Genomic DNA, 17,364 nt, shown 5'->3' with positions numbered 1-17,364 from the left:
TGAAGAAGCTAACTAGTAACAGGCTCCTATGGGCAATAAATGAGTCTTTTTTTCAATGTACATTTCATAAGAAAAAGGGAGAGAAAAAAAAAGCTGCAGGAATTATCCATGTGCTCTAAGCACACTGACAAGAGACTGCCAATTCTCTCATACATGTTGGCATTTTTTTTCCCTTTGCTTTCCTATCTCTGTCAACTAGAAGCAAACATGTTTTTTAAATGGGAAATTAGTATTTTCCTTCTAATCCCATCTCAGCTGACCAGAGAATGACTGAAATGAGCAGAGAGCTTGCTCCTTCAGCTGGATGGAAATCCAAATTTTAAACACCACAGCATCTTCCTTCTTGGACCATGCTTAAGTGGTGAAGAGCAGTGACTCAACACAACTTCCCATTTAAATAACACATTTTTTTCCTGACACAAACCAGCACCTGGAAATGTTTTAGCTCAAGGACCACTTCTGCTTTTCTTTTCCATACCCCAATGCTATTGCACCTGAATGTGTTACAACAAGTAACCCAAACAGCTGTCAGCATCCGCCCCTTCAACACTCTTTACCAGACGGACTTTTAAGTATTAACTTACAGTAAGATCTAGAAGCAAAGTGCAATACAAATGTCAGGTAGAGAAGAAATGTACAAACAATGTTTAAAACTAACCACTCCTGCTTTAAAATCCTGGTTTGTGCTGGATGCCTTCAGCTATAAACTAAACATTTCCAAAGTCATTATGAAGTCGTTCACTTCATAAGAAGACTGACTAGGAGTATATCTTGTCCTTTTCAAGCATCCAGAATTTGCCACTGGTTGAGCAGATATAATGAGTAGAGCTATTAATAGTGATACCTAAGTAATTACCCTAAAGAAATGTAAATAGTTTCAATTTTCATTATCATGTCACTCTGCTCATTATTTTATATCTAAACTGCAGATACAATATACAAAGGACTTTAACTGTTTAGGCATAAGAGTCAAAAATAAAATAATAAAAAATGGGGGTTTTCCCCCTTGAACATAAAAAAAAAAAAATTCAAAAGCCTGTATCTTGTGTTAAAGTTACAACAAAATTTCACACTTAATTTAAGTAGATATACAAATTTTACCATATTTTCAAATGCTTAAAGAGATCTTAACATGGTTATCATACCGAACATGAAACAATCTCCTTTTGCACTTACAGCCCAGAAAGCAAAACATATCCTGGGCTGCATCAAAAGGAGTGTGACCAGCAGTCGAAGGAGGTGATCCTGCCCCTCTGCTCTCGCGAGACCTCACTTGGAGTATTGTGTGCAGTTCTGGTGTCCTCAACATAAAAAGGACATGGAACTGCTGGAACAAGTCCAGAGGAGGGCCAGGAGGATGGTCAGGGCACTGGAACACCTCCCGTATGAAGACAGGCTGAGGAAGTTTGGGCTGTTCAACCTGGAGAAGAGAAGGCTGCGTGGAGACCTCATAGCAGCCTTCCAGTATCTGAAGGGGGGCTGGGGGGAACACTCTTCATTAGGGACTGTAGCAATAGGACAAGGAGTAATGGGTTCAAACTTAAACAGGAGAAGTTTAGATTGGATATAAGGAAGAAGTCCTTTACTGTAAGGGTTGTGAGGCACTGGAACGGGTTGCCCAAGAAGGTGGTAAATGCTCCATCCCTGGTGGTGTTCAAGGCCAGGTTGGACAGAGCCTTAGGTGACATGGTTTAGTGTGAGCCGTCCCTGCCCATGGCAGGGGGGTTGGACCTGGATGATCTTAAGGTCCTTTCCAACCCTAACTATTTTATGATTCTGTGATGATTCTCCAAAATAACTTAAAATTGTGATGTCTCAAAGGTTTGAGCAAGAAGATTAGCTCAGAGGATCAGAACATTAAAATTGTATTGCTACCTACTCATCACTAATAACACAGGCTTCATCTGTGATTGAGGGGACAATATTCTGCATTACTTCATCCTTCCATTCTTCCTATTTGCTCCTTCTAGTTAGCAGAGATGGCATTACGATATGTGTAGATTTCTTAAGTTCCTCTTCTACCTCTCTAGGTGTTCAGAATCACATCAGCATATGCACCATTAGACTGTGATTACACTAATATCCTCCCCACAGAAAAGAACTTGTGCCTTAAAGTTTGGGCTGACAAAGACTGTAATCAGTTTCAGATTTTTTCATTTCTGTTTTTGCATATCCCACTAATGTGTATCTGATATCATTATGCTGAAGTACGTACTTGTAATCAACTAGGACAAATAGAACTGTGTCCTGCCACCCGGCTACTCCAGGTTTCTACACTTACTGGCAATGGTGAAGATAATCAGAATTTAATTGTATTTTAAACTGCATATATTTTGATTTTCTTTCCAAAATGGTCCCTGAGAGGAGACTGGGAATTCCATGTTCTGATTCCTACTGAAGTGATGAAGATCAGTAAACATTTATGTATATGTTTGTATGCCTACTGTCCAGAAAGAAATTTCTCTAAGACTACTGGTTGTAATCGCAGCTCTTCTGAGTGCTGCTGATGCACATGCAGATGTCACTGTTCTGTAGATTCTGCTACTTTCCTGAGTCATTTGCTCCCTCTACTTTTCTACTTTGCAAATGTGAGAACCGTAATTCTATGCATAATCTTCTTATACTCATCTGAAGAATTACTAAGAGAAATACCAGTTTCTCCGCTAACTGCTGCTAAATTAAGCAGCATTTCCTAATGCAGGCGCTTGTACCAAGATTCCAAATCATCATTTCAGCAATAAAATCTTCTACCAATACTTCCTGCATGACAAAACAAGCAATGTCTACCCACAGAGAGAGGAGTACTTCATTCCTGGAAGGCTGCTCTGGTGCTAGCCTTTGTGTGGTAACAGGAAAGGTCTGAATACCCGTTCCCCATGACACACCGAAAATAACTCCTCAGCCTTTAAATGTGTGAATACAAACATACATTTTTTTGGCATCAGTAAAGCAGTCACAGCAACTTTTACAAACGTACTTGTCACACTGCAAAAGCATCTCTATAAGACAGTGACTAGGAAAACAAGTGTAATGAGCTTAAATTTGTCTTTATTTACAAGCAGCACAAGGAACCTGACATTTCTAGAAAAATCTAATGTTGCTACAAAGAAAAAGTATTGTAATCACGTTCACAGTCTCACCTGCCATGCATTAGAGTACAAGCGGCACTGTACGAATGTAAAGCTCCCCAGAATACTCCCAAGGCTGTGACAGACACTGGCATGTCCCCTGTTGGACATAAAGCAGGCTGTCGCCTGGGAATCTAGCTAATGAACTCCCATGGATTTTTTTAACCACTGGAATGTAGTTAGAGTCCAGGCTCGAACACCAAGGTCGTCAGGCACATTCCTGCAGTGGAAACCCTCCTGAAGCTGGGATCCAGGTCTGACTGCATCCCTGTCCTGCTTCCTCACGTTGCCTGGGCAGTTTCAACCCACTGGTCCTCAGAGCAGGTTTCCAAGATACAGTGAAACTGCTCAGCAAACTGACGGGTACGAGCAACAGGCACACAGTGACACCAAACAGCATTAACGAGCATCTGTAAACATGCCATTAATCTCACACAGAAAGACGGAGCTCAGGAGCGCACTGGCCAGAGGAACAAGAAGAGCTTTGCAAAAACAGAGCTCTTTTTGCGCTTGCCTTTGCCCTGGATACCCTTAGAGAGGGGAATGCTTGTTTATATTGACGAAAGCAGGATTCTCCATGAAGCATGAAACTCCCAGGGCAGGGAGATGTTCCTATAATGAAGTTAATAAAAATGGCTGAAGAAAGCAAATCACTGAGCTCTTCTTCCTTTATAGATTTCTGTTCCCAATCATCCTCCTTCAGGGACTGTGGAGACCTGCCAGCTAATTTTGTGGACAGGATGGATTTTAGGCTTGTCTCTGATCTGCAGATGATGTTATTATTTCTTCATAATTGTTTACTGTATAAAGTCAACATCTTTTTCTCCAGAGGGAGATTGCTCAGAGTCACTCTGAGAGCCTTTTAGCTTGCAGTTGTGGGCCTGCTGTCGTCTTGACAACATACTCATGTCAAGGTTAATGCCATGTCAAGGCACTAATAGTACCTCCTTCCCTTGTGCGGTTATTCTTTCAACTGTAAGAATATTAATGCAATTTGAAGTTACTTCTAGAGCATTCCTGGCTGGCCTTTAGAGTTATAGCAATTACAGGGACAGAAGTTTCAAGGTTTCTGAGAGTACTGCGGGAGTAATTGCAATTGTAGGGAAGAACTAGATTTCAGTTTGTGCCCTGAAAGCACAGAACTGAAAGCAATCACCTCCACATTCAGTCCTGGCTGAGAGACAGACTCTACCCATGGCTTCTGTTGTGCCACCTGAGCTTCAGATTGGAAGCTTCCCATTGCATCCCTCCTCCCCCCCCCCCAAGTGACATAATGCTTTTTATCAACTTCATGGGGATTTTATAATTCAATGTTCATGAAGAGAACAGAACTGCAAGCCTGTCTAGGCTATTGGTAAATGCAAAACTTCCCTAAATATTGGAGAACAGTCTCCTAACACAGAATCCTCAGAGCACATTGAGAGAGAAGACACAGCTGCTCTTCTTTTATTACAAAGTGAATAATTTAAGAATATTCTTGCTCACTGCCTTGAAACCATCCTTTATATGTCCCTGGGTAGAGCTGGAGGCAGCAAGGTCTGCATGTCAACAGTTGTTTTGTTACCTGGTTCGGTAATACCAAGGGCAGCAAAGCATCTGACTGTGCTGACGCCTGGGCAGGACGCTCCTCTCTGTGTTATTCCAACACCAGTCAGGCTTATGTAACTGACTAAATAATAAAAATGACACCTCCATTCTTTATCTTACATACATGATGCAAGTGTACCCACAGCACATTGCCCATGCTGCTTCAAGGCCTGCCTCGGACTCGATCAGATTTATTCTCGCACAGTGTCCCTCCCTCAGGGCTGCTGCTGGCCACCGAGTTCCCCAGATTCAAAAGAACCCAAATGCTATAATTCTCCTTGAAAAACATTTGGATGCTCTCATTGTGTCCCTCAGTTTCTATGACAACCACAGCAACATACACAGCCTTGCTGGCAGCCACAGGAGACTGAAATCTCTGCTCTCTTCCCTCCCCTCCCCAGAACTTCTCAATGTAGAATGTACCATCACCGAATAAATAAGATTAACAATAAACAGAGAGGGGTGGTGTCTAGTACACCAGGCTGGCATTGGGGAAACATCTTGCAAATAAAAACAGGTTACAGTATTTTATGATAACAATCAAAACCTTGCCTGCTATGTCAGTGTTATTGAGGTACCCTGGGACCAACCATGCAAAGAAGAACAGTGTAAAGCTAGGAATACATAAACAGGGGGGTTTCTATGCCAGCTTGGATGGCTGCAGAGAGCTATAAAAATATATAACAAGGCCTTCTCTGTTGGTGCCTCTTTGTACCCCTCACCTTGCTGGTAGATCAGGAATAGATAAGCCCCTGAGTGAATGCCAGGACAGCTGGGGCTAAGATGCCCCTTCCCCCATCCCTGGCAGTGTTCAAGGCCAGGTTGGAGGGGGCTTGGAGCAACCTGGTCTAGTGGAAGGTGTCCCAGCCCATTGCAGGGGGGTTGGAACTGGATGAGCTTTAAGGTCCCTTCCGACCCAAACCATTTTATGATTCTATGAAGATGGCTACAGAGCTATGTGGCTGCACACACATCATACGATGTGACCACAGGCACATCTCCATGGCTGCAGCTCACAGCTTTCTAGTGGGAAAATCATAAACCAAATGTGATTGCAGCAGCAGTGAAATTATCTGCACGGCACCATCGATCTGAGTCCAGCAGAAGCCATTTCTCTGAACCTCCTGCATCAGGCAGGATAGTGAGAGCTGCTGCTTTCACTAACGTTCAGGCAAACTGAGGTCCAACAAATCCCCAAAAAATAGCTCAGGTCTTCCTTCTCTCCTGAGTGAAATTAATGGCAAAATAAATTTGCCATATAAGGCCTCCAAGTCTGGAGGTTTTATGCCATTTACTCATTCAGCCAATACTGGATGGCATAAAGCCATCAGAACACAAAGAAGTTACAAAGAGGCCACATGTGGTAACTATGGTTATAAGCGTTCCATAGATGACAAAATCACCTTTCAAATTACTAAACCAGTCTCTGATTGTTAAAATATCACGTATTTTTAACATAACTACCACTCAGCGTCTAGCTTGTGACAAAGTGACTTTGTGAAACAAAGGGCTGCATTTTTCAAGCATCAGCATGGTCATCATCTCTTCACCACTGATGTTAGTTTGCCTTAGCACTGGTTCTCCCCATGCTGCCAGAAAGATACAGAAAATTCCTGCTGTTCTGAGACACCACTGGGGATGTAACCACACCATTTTCACCACAGCACTTCTTTGCACTTGGTGGGGAAATCCTACAGCTTTGTGGGGCTGTTTTGCTGTAAAGCAGACTGAGGATTTGAGGAGGCAGGGGGCAGGACATACAAGAATGTAAACCCTTGGACACCAAAATCTGTGGGGATTCCCTCTGGACAAGTATGCAAAAATACACGTATCTGTGAGGAGGAGGAAGCAAAACACTTCCCTGTTCTGCAGGGCTTGGAAGGCACAGAAGGTGCCACCTGACATTTCACAGCTTGAAGGAAGAGCTTTTAGAAAACTGCCTGATTACACAGACCAGGGGGAGGTGGGATTAGAAATTAATGAAATAAGCACCAGAAGTGGGGATGAACATTTAATCTTTGGAAAAAGAAATGTGGATATTTCATTGGTTTTCCATCTTAAGGCAGAACTCTGGTGTCTACCAATGTAACACATTTAAAATTGTTTTGCTCTCTCTTGAAAGATTTAGGAGTCTTTAGGCTATGAAATTATTGTACAATATGGAAATAGTATAGTTTGCAGTATGGAAAGGAAACACTTCTTTCCTAATTTTCTCCAATAGGCTGTACAGCAAGTAGTGCTATGTGAGAATGAATCACGACTATAAAAGGATTACTGATGCACATATTTACTATGTTATACAGTAACACTGCCTAATAAATAAAGTTTTATTTTATCTATCAACTACTCATAACAAGTTTATGTTTCTATTTATGTCTTCCTGTGTGCTAGTACGATGTTGCTAACCACAGACATGTTACTTAGAAATAACAGCATATATGAAATTAAAGTTTACTTGGAATACAGAGATATCTGTTACCTTATGAATATGACTATGAGAGTCCATCATGCAGAACGCAGCAGGATATTAGATAATATGCAAGATATGTTGTATGATGCAACATTGAAGAATAAGCAAGAAGGATGAGATTCTGTAGTTTTCAGAGTTACATATTATTAAGCAGTAATAGCCCCCAGATCACAGTGCTTTTAGATGAGGATTCCAAAGAATATGAGCTATCCTTTCCTCCATCTGGAATGAACTGCTAGGCATAATATTCTACCAGTACTGTAATTCAGAGGAGAGCAATTTTAGAGTAACTTTAAATTAATGATTCTACAATTAGTAGATATTTCCATAGCTTCCAACCTTTGTCCAACATGACTCACTGACACTAAGGCACTTGGTTTAACTTCAAAATGGCAACCCCCCCCCCCAAACCATCACACAAACCTTTGCCTATTTCCAAGTATGTTTATGGCATGTGGGTGGCACAGCTGAATTATGGTGAGGAGGTTTTATCAGCAGTAATTACACATTTTATCAGCAGCAACTATATAATTCCCTTGTGGCACTGAACCATTCTAAACCCTAATCCAAGCCATAATCATTATTAAAGTATTGATGAAGCCTTTACAGGATGGTGCTCCAACTCATAAAGCCATTCCTTAAGAACAGTCAATACTTCAGAAAACCTGAAGATTGATGTGGTGCTTAAGAAAAAGCACCTTAAGGGGTATGATGCATTCTGGAGTTGCACTGGGATTTACCTACAAATGCACACATTCTTGCACACCAAGTGCAACATACAACATAATGTCAGTTTTAAGCACAGGAACAGAGTAATCTGTGGCCACAAACTACGCTTTGATAATTAGAAGTTTTCAGATTTGTATTATTTTACATTGTTCAGCTGAGCAACTCGGTTTCTTTAGCAGGCCAATACCAGAAGTGTGGTTTAATTCAAGCCTTTAAAAAGAAAAATAATTCAGAGGGCTTTAAGTGTGCACCTAGGGAATATGCCACCTTAAATGAATGAAGACAATTAGGAAATTTTCCCTTATTTCCCTAATTGCTAGCGTACTTTTGCCATAGTTTCTAAGTGCAGACTACATCGAACTGGCTGCACATATCAGGTCAAGGCTTTTATTTAGAACAGCTTTTAAAATGTAATCACCCATTTTTGACAATGGCAAGTTATGTTTTTTTTTCTTCTAACATCCCAAGAGTAACACTTTACATAAAAGCAAAAGTATTCTCAATAGCAAAAAAACATCAGTAGAACACAAGACCAGAAAACATTGAAAAGGGACATACCTGCCCCAAGCTGCTTTCGTTGTAGAATCTTTATCAACAGGAACACATGAGGACTCAACAACACTTGATTTATTCAATTTGTAGCAGAGACCACAGTCTGGATCTAACATACATCCATTGCAATAACTGCAAGAGAAAGAAATAAATACATAAGCAACACTTTATTCATTTGTACATGTCAAAACCGACAGCATCTCCTAATCAATCTTGGGATTCACATAGTCAAGTTGGCAGTGTTGGAGACAAGACAGTAAAAACTGCCAAAAAAAGCTAATACAGATGGTTTTTGCCTTCAGTACCACACTTTGGTGGCCCAGTTGCGAATCTCCCAGTGACACCTGATCAGGCTGTACGGGAATTCACTCATGGAATGAATTTTAATTAAAAAAAGACGTATTTGGGTTGAAGAGGAAGAATCATACATAATACCTAGTAATCAAACTGAGATTTGGGCACATACAGATCTGGAAGTCAGTTTCACATCATCATACCATGTGTCTCCGTGTGGGAACTCGGAGCCTGAGTTCTCTTTATGTTCCACGGACACAGTCAGTACGTCAATGCAGCCAATTCCCATACAAGCATCTAGTGCCCTGAAATGTCCTGCCTGTCCTTCACCTGTCACTGTAGAGTGTGCAGTGCTCTTGCACATCATTCCAGTGCAGCAAACTTGCCAGGTCCATACAGACCTTGTCTCTGATTTCCTTGGGAGTCTCAAAGAGCATGAGATCTTACATTTAGGCAAAGTTTCCTCAATGCAGTCTAGCATATTCAAGTGACTAGACAGTAAAACTGTTCTCTAGGCTCCACTGGCTGTATTGATCACATCCCCACTGACTCTACTGGGAGCCCAGACACCAAATGCCCTACAGATCCTTCACTTAGTCTAAATCGCCAATTCAGAGATACATCCTCATCAGTAAGGCCCCTAATATATTCTAAGGGATAACTTTAGGAATTAAAAATAGGAGAATGAGAAGCTGTAGAACATGGAGTAAGCCTGGAAATCTGAAGTTGAAATTAAACTTTGAAATGTAACACCTGGAAATGTGTAATTAAGGTGACCAAAATAGCTACAACACATATCCCTGTAATGGAAAAACCAAGGAAATAATCCTTTCCGAGCAGGTATTTTTATCATAACAATGACTTAGTGAATGAAGAAATAATCTGCTCAAGCTACCATACCATTATAGGAAAAAGTAAAAGTAACTGTATAACAAAGTCCCAAGAAACCAAATCAGTAAAGCAGATTATATGGATTTTAAAAGTTTGAAAGTACATGCTTCAAACCTAGTCATTCAAACTCTTCTGACTATGATGATGTTTCTAAAAGAGCTATAGAAAGATCAATTCATACAGTAGTTGGCCAAAAAGAGGGCTGGGAAAATGTAAAAACCAATGTGTTCATTTGCATTTTCCTACTTCTCCCAAGTTTCAGAAATTTGTGCTCTTTGTTATTGTGTTCTTTCCTTGGGCTTTACTGAGTATCACAGAATCGTTTAGAATGCAAAAGACCTTTAAGATCTCTGAGTCCAACCAATACTCCAGTTGGCATTCAACATAATAAAGGCTGCAGGATTTCATGTCATGCCAAATGCCAGAGGTTGTATTACTCATAACAGTTTAAATAATTTAAAATTAATATTTTCCACAGCTTTTCTGAAGCTTGTCTTTCAAAATTAAATGACAAATACTTATAAAGCCTTTATCTTTCAGTTAGCATTGTCTGTCATTAGCTATCTAGTGAGTTCATACACCGTCTTTGACTTTAGGTTTTAGAGACAGGCCCAGTTCATGTCAGAGGAAACCCAGAAATTCAATATATAATACTTTAAACCCTTTCAAATCTAACTCCCAGCAGACTTCAGAGAGGCAGCTGTTGCTCAGACCATCTTGCATTCTTCTGTGCCCCATTACTGACATAAAATTTTTATAACACTGCTTTTTTAATATAAAGATTGATGGGCATTTTCCTGCAAAATTCCAACATATATACATTACAACTGTTTTGTAACACAGTAAAGAAATCTGTATCAGTTAATAAGGACAAATGATCACTGAAGATGCAGCATGAAATAAGCAAGGAAGATTTTTTTTTTTTTGAGAAGCAATTTGAAAACAACCAAAAAAATTAATGTGTTCAGGCTGTTTACTCCAAACTTCTCTCTCAAAAAATGGAAATAAAATATATAGTAGTTTCAGGCTTATGCTCTTCTTCACTCTAGCCCCATTGCTATTTCCTAAAAAAATTAATGTAACATTAACAATGTAAAATTGACTGCATATTCTCATGTACCTGCTCATATTCATGCAAATAAATTAGGGCACACAATATACCAGGAAAAGAAATGCACAATATAATATTTACTGACATGTAACTATCCACTATTCACATAGAAGTATCAATTAGAGATCTCCTTTCTGTCCTCTAATGTACCTTCTTATCAGCACTCCCCATATATACCCAAATATATGTCAGAGTATATATCTATAAAAATACTGATACTTCTTCAGATCTACACCACGGATCAGTCATGGCCTTTAAAGCTCTATACCAGAATACTCTAGCATGTCTATTTAGGAAAGGAAACTTGCATCCAATTATAAATGGGAGACATGTTTCCTGTACTTTATAATGAAATATTTATATTTGTGATAAGGTTATGAACTAGTGTCTTGGAAAAAAGTTCCTCTGTGAAGAGCCAGCTGAAAATTCCCAGGATGACTGCTTATCAGACTGACAACTTCTCAAGATTGAAATACCTGAGAGAGATTATCTGATCTTTATGAAAAGAGGCAGCATTACAGCAGGAAGGTTTTACAACATGCCTAGTTCTCTCCCTGCTTACCAGCTGGGCTCCTAGGCAACCCAACAAGAAGACAAGCGTCTAGGCTTCAGACACTTCAGCCCATGTAGCAGAATAACAACGAGGAATGTGAAGCTGCAGAAGTCCAAAGATTACATAATTGTTAATGTTGGAAGGGACCTCTGGAGATCATCTACTCCAACCCCCCCAAGGCAGTACCATCTAGAGCAGGTTACACAGAAATGTGTCCAGGAGGGGTTTGAATCCAGAGATACCCATCTTCTTTGCAGCTCAGTGTCATGAAGTCTACAGAATAGAAGTCTCAGTAGCCTGGCCTCTCAGATTATTTGAAACTGCCAGGGAATGGGATTTCTGGGTTCCTACTTCACTATCAAAGCATATTTACTGACAAGCAGATGGACCTTTAGAACACCAGATATCCCCAAACCTGCAATTCCTCCCTCCAATTCTGCTAACGCAGTCAAGGCTTCCATGCTCTTACAATCTCTTCACCTGACTAAATGGGAACATATGTGTCGGGAAAGCCTGACAGCACTAACTTCAACGTCCGTTGCTAGCAATTTCTTGCCAGTCTGAGTACCAGCAGCTTTCAGAATGCTCTGCTCTGGAGCAGGCTGCCTGTTGAACTGTTCCTGAGGTTACAGGTGCACCACAAAGCTCACAGTACCACCTTCTTTCACAGGGAACTTAAACTATAGAGACAAATTAACTGGCCAGCTGTGCACATTATCTTGAAACCAAAATTACTGTTTTCTTTCTTCTTCCTAATGGTGTAGTTTACTGCCTCTACTGCAGTCTCTAAAAAGACTGAATAAAAATACTGACACGCTAACGTGATTCTCCAGATGCCAAAGAAAGGTTTACAATTGCTTCTCCCCCTGCTTTTTCTCTGCTGCTTGAAATACTTGGTAGTTGCATTTGGTTTGTCATTATATTTTGTGCTTTAGATTTGTAAAATGACCTTGTAAGCAATGACTTTCTTACAATTCTCTTAATTTGAGCTGCAAGTTGCATCTTACCACTCTTTGTCAAGTGCTTTTGCAGTAAAAGACCTTTGCCCAGTGCCCCTGTGTCATGGTTTAAGCCCAACCGGTAACTTAGAACCATGCAGCTGCTCGCTCACTCCCCCCTTTCTTCCTCCCCCAGCTCCTGAAGGGATGGGAAGGAGAACTGGAAGAATGTAACTCCCACAGGCTGAGATAAGAACAGTCCAGTAACTAAGGTATAACACAAACCACTGCTGCTACCACCAATAATAATAATGATAAGGGAAATAACAAGGGAAGAGAATACAACCACTCACCACCCACCGACAGATACCCAGCCCAACCCAGGCAGTGATCTAAGCCCTTCGGGTAACTGCCCCCAGTTTATATACTGGGCATGATGTGCTGTGGTATGGAATACCTCTTTGGCTAGTTTGGGTCAGGTGTCCTGTCTTTGCTTCCTCCCAGCTTCCCTGGCAGAGCAGGAGACTCACAAAGTCCTTGGTCAGAGTAAGTATTACTGAGCAGCAACTAAAACCACCGGTGTTATCAACGCTGTTCCCAGGCTGAAGTCAAAAACACAGCACTGCACCAGCTACCAAGAAGGAGAAAAAATGACTGCTACTGCTGAACCCAGGGCACCTTGCTCTGCAAGTGACATTTCTCTTTTTGTCACACTATTCTGTCTTTTTTTAAGCTGAACCTCAATTTCTAAATTGCTCATTAGAGCACATTTCCTCAATTTCACTTTTGCCACATTTTAAAGAGCTTTCAACTTCATCTTCCATATGCTGTTATCCAATTATATAACTATACCAATATGTTCCTGTCATCCAGTTACAGAAATACAAACTGAGCTTGATTGTATATTATGGACTCTGCAGTCCTTTTCCAGAATGTAACACCTGATTTCATAATATTCTACTACATGGGCAGCATAAACACTCAGAGTATAAAATCATCCACAAATACAGACATTTCTTGGGGACAGACTCTTTCCATCTGTTTCGCTTTCATCATCTTCACTGAGCACATGCTGCACAATGTATGTGAAGTAGTAGTCATATGTGAAAATCCAATACACTCATGGCATGCAAGTGGACTTGTATGATCCTAATGGGTCCCTTCCAACTTGGGACATTCTATGCAAGACAGTTTGTCCATGTCTTGGTCTTCAGCACCACTCTGGTTGCATTTGTGGCTTGCCGAACTAACTGCTCCTGCTCTGTCTGATGCAAATACTCATATTCCTGAAAAAAAGTTTTCCTCACAGAACCGTAGGAAGAATAAAAACCATCTCAGGTTTACTCTTTGCTCTCAAGACCGGTTATGCACCGGTCTTGCATCCTCTATCTCCCTTAGCATGTGGTATAGTTGCTTTCCAATTCCTTATAGAAAAATAACAGACTGGAATCAAGTTTTCCTTGTTTCTGTCATTGTATTCTTATAGCCAGAGAATGCCTCTCCCTCCAGCCCCAACTGAAAGAGCTAAATTACAGTTACATTCAAATATGATCAACCCTTTCTCATCTTCAAATCAGGCTCTTGCTCCATCTAGTCTATTGAAACTATTTTTCAGTGACTCCTTCCCAGGTAAGAGTTCCAGACCAGTACTGAATCCTTGTCCTTCTCTATATGCCAGCCACATACAAATGCAATAAATCTTTAAACTTTCCTTAAACCTTCTTTTCCGAAGATTCACATACCTCAAATAAACAACACAGTTTATATGTACTTAGAGCGACTGTTTTCAGCCTCTTGATGTTTGCTACTTCTGCTTTAGACCTGAAGAGGACCCCAATGGCTCATCCATTTTTCCTACCTACCATAGTCCTAGACAGGAAACTACTCTCTATAAACCTTGCATTGCTCAAGTCCTTAGATCATCATGGCTATACCACTACTACTATAAGCTCCTTGACAACAGACTGTCCTGGAATGCTGACATCACATGAAAAGTACCATATTCACAGTCTACTTGCATATAGGTATCAATTATCTCTTGTCCTTGATGATCTTTTTCTGAATTTATATAGCCTCCAGCACAACACCTTCCTGATTTCTGCCTGTAACTGATTAACACAGATAATAAATAACAGAAACAACTGTCTTACACGTGGCTTTATTTTGAACATAATGACAGTCTCTGTAAAATGCTTGGTTTTAAAAGTACTCTTCCAAAGAGACCCTACACATAGATAGACTCTGAGCTTTTAGGCAGATGAGGTACAAACCTTGCTTGAACTGGATTAAAATCATTCTTGTGTGACTAAAAGCTGCAGCTCATATAAAGTATAACACCATCACTTTGGAAGATTTTACAAAATAATTCCATAAGCATTGTTCCAACTTTTGTTAAACAGCAAAGTCTTAGAAATATTAGCAGAGATGTGTGTGTTAATAGGTTACTATATGAATGACATCTTGTTCCTTCAGTAATGCAGAGCTTGATTCAAAGAGAAAGTGGAAATGTTAACAGTGTCACAGCATATGCATTACACTCACAGATGTTATAGTTCATGAAAGTCACTTTTTAGATCTTCGTGTTTTAATTTGATGGGAAGAGTTTTTCCTCATTCACATTAAAGATGCTTACTACATAGATCTGATGTATTCCTTCCTATCCCTTCAAACTTTAAATTGAATCACAAGCTTTGATTCACAGGAGAAACACGTCAGCAAACGGAAAATTATTACCAAGCAATATAACCTTATATTATCTACTTAATAATTTCAAGACTATATCAAGGTCATTTTACAGTTCTAGAACATAAGCTGTCCATAAGAATTTGAATTACATTTTGTAAGAGCCAGCAAAAGTATCCTCAAACACTCTTTATCTTTTTATATAACCAAAATTTTCTGACCTTAATAGCAGAAACACATTACTATATTTATTATTGGAATTCTGGGTTATCAGAATGACCAGTGACTCAGTTACTTTGATATTAGAAACAAAAAATGAGAATGATAATTTAAAAAACACTGGTTCTATGATACAGTAACAGCACGAAGAATACTGATGTCCAGTTTGCAGATAAATCAGATTGCTGATGAGTTAACTCAAGTAAAATAACGAATATACTTATCGGATGGATCCTAAGGCTACTAAATACAACAAACCCATCTTCATTTACTATGTTAACTAAGGTTTTCAGGACTGAGCACAACCTTACACTTTTGCTAGATTTACAAAGAATTCTTGCCAATTAGCTATCATGTAAAACTGCTATGTAAGAGTACTAAATATTGGTGTCTTTATCTCAGTAATGTGTATTTGTACAATAAGCTTAGGAACACTAACCACGTGAGAGTGACTAATTCAAAGATGAACAACAGAGCCCTTGTGTGTCCAGCACAGCTGGCACCGCCTGTATTATTTTAATGAAATTCTGCAGATAATCAGTTTGAGAAGGGACTTGAGAAAATTCTTGTGGACAGGTACCATTTCCCTAAGATTAACACAAAAGTTACCATTTTCACACAGTAACTGAGGTGAAAAATACTGCTTAAGCAGAAAAAATTCACTGCATGTTTTCTACAGCTGACCAAGTCTCAAGAAGTGCAGTGAGACAGACATGAATGAAAGGAGACAAAAAGACAAAGAATACGTAGCAACAGGACAATGACACTTTTCCAGAAACGGGTGAATGTCCCTGAGAAAGGTCAAGTGGGACAGTCACACCCTTGATTCTTTGCAGACTGGGAAAAGGTGGTAGGGTAGCTAGTGCACATGCCCTGATCAGGACCTCCTTCCAGAACAGGCAAGTCCCTGGTAAAAGCAGGAACATGTTCATAGAGTCCTGAGTAGTCAGAATAATAGGAACGGCTACATCATCTTTTCATTTCAAAGATGACAAATTTGGGGATGGTGGTTTTGATTCCTGAATTTACCTCTGAGCTTCTGTGTGGCCTTGATGAGTAACGGATTACAGCTGCTGAAAAGATTAAGATCAAAGTGGTTGTCACACTGCAAATATCTGAACAATCTCACACGGGCTGAGTATGAAAATGAAGTTTGATGTAAGGATGGCACACAGAGGAGTGTTCACTTTGCCTTTCCTCAGCAAGACACCCACCCATTTCCACCTATGAGGAGGCAAAGTGAATTTCAGTGTTCAGGTGTCCTGCTGGATTTGCATTATTTCCATGACGTCCTTGTGACACATAACTTTTTTTTTTTCCCCTGATTTATAGATTATCTTTTGTCTGTTGATCAACTACAATATTGTACATCTCTACTCCAAATGAAAATATCTTACTTGACATTTGCAGCATATCTTACTGGTTTGCTTTCTGCAAACCACATACAGGCTACTTGTAACTCCGTTTGCTCAGCACAGCTCTTTCAGAATGCAGTATTCAAGCCCTAGGTGCTTTTTTGAATTAGGACTGCGACTGTGTTCTTTATTTGCTAGTCTGTTCTATCTTCATTGTTATGGTAGAAGCTGGAATTATTCTGTGCAGAGGAACATGGATCTGAGGGAACAACAAACAAACAAACAAGACTGCAGTAGCTCTAAGGCTTCCGTAATGGACACCCACTCTTAGTGTATGTAACCCAAAAGATTTGCAAACATAAAACCCATTTCTATGATACTACACAGTATCAATGAAACTTCTGTCAGCAAAATAAGTTTTATTGATGTTTTTATAACTTATAGGTACACTTTGGCAAAGACAACTATATTTAGGAAACTGCCCCATACTATGAGATGGCCAAGCTGCAAACAGATTTAGACTCTTAGGTATACCTCACCTCAGAGAAGCACTGCATCACCATTTGATAAAGAAGACTATGAGCTGCATCTGTGTAGACACACATATTTAAAAGAGGTTACAGTGGCTACAGGGATATGGCATTATGTGTGGATCTTCTGAAGTCCTGCTGTCTTTTGCTTTTCCAAAACTTTCTGAGACCTCTTTAAGGCTTGCAAGACACAACGCTATGCCGTATGAGATATCAACACTTATACTGAAGCAAGCTAAGACATGGATTAAATAGTAAGAGACCACTGCTCTTACGTTACTTTATTTTGATTTGATCAGATATTTTATTTGCAACTAACCCTACA

At 39.9% G+C, this 17,364-nt stretch overlaps 1 protein-coding gene across 2 annotated transcripts in view; it reads right to left on the bottom strand.

Moving 5' to 3' along the window:
• Positions 1-17,364, bottom strand: part of SLC2A13 (solute carrier family 2 member 13) — a 163,766-nt gene that overhangs the window by 21,225 nt on the left and 125,177 nt on the right. For both annotated transcript variants that reach the window (XM_062638326.1, XM_062638327.1), the window contains exon 7: positions 8,473-8,598. In XM_062638326.1, coding sequence (XP_062494310.1) covers positions 8,473-8,598 — 126 coding nt within the window. The remainder of the gene's footprint in view (positions 1-8,472; positions 8,599-17,364) is intronic.

This window comes from Pezoporus occidentalis, unplaced genomic scaffold (genome assembly GCF_034315485.1).
Source record: "Pezoporus occidentalis ecotype Australia unplaced genomic scaffold, CSIRO_AGI_Poc_V1 ctg56, whole genome shotgun sequence".
Taxonomy (NCBI): domain Eukaryota; kingdom Metazoa; phylum Chordata; class Aves; order Psittaciformes; family Psittacidae; genus Pezoporus; species Pezoporus occidentalis.
The sequence above is the reverse complement of the archived record's forward strand: the minus strand, read 5'-3'. Positions and strand labels throughout refer to the sequence as shown.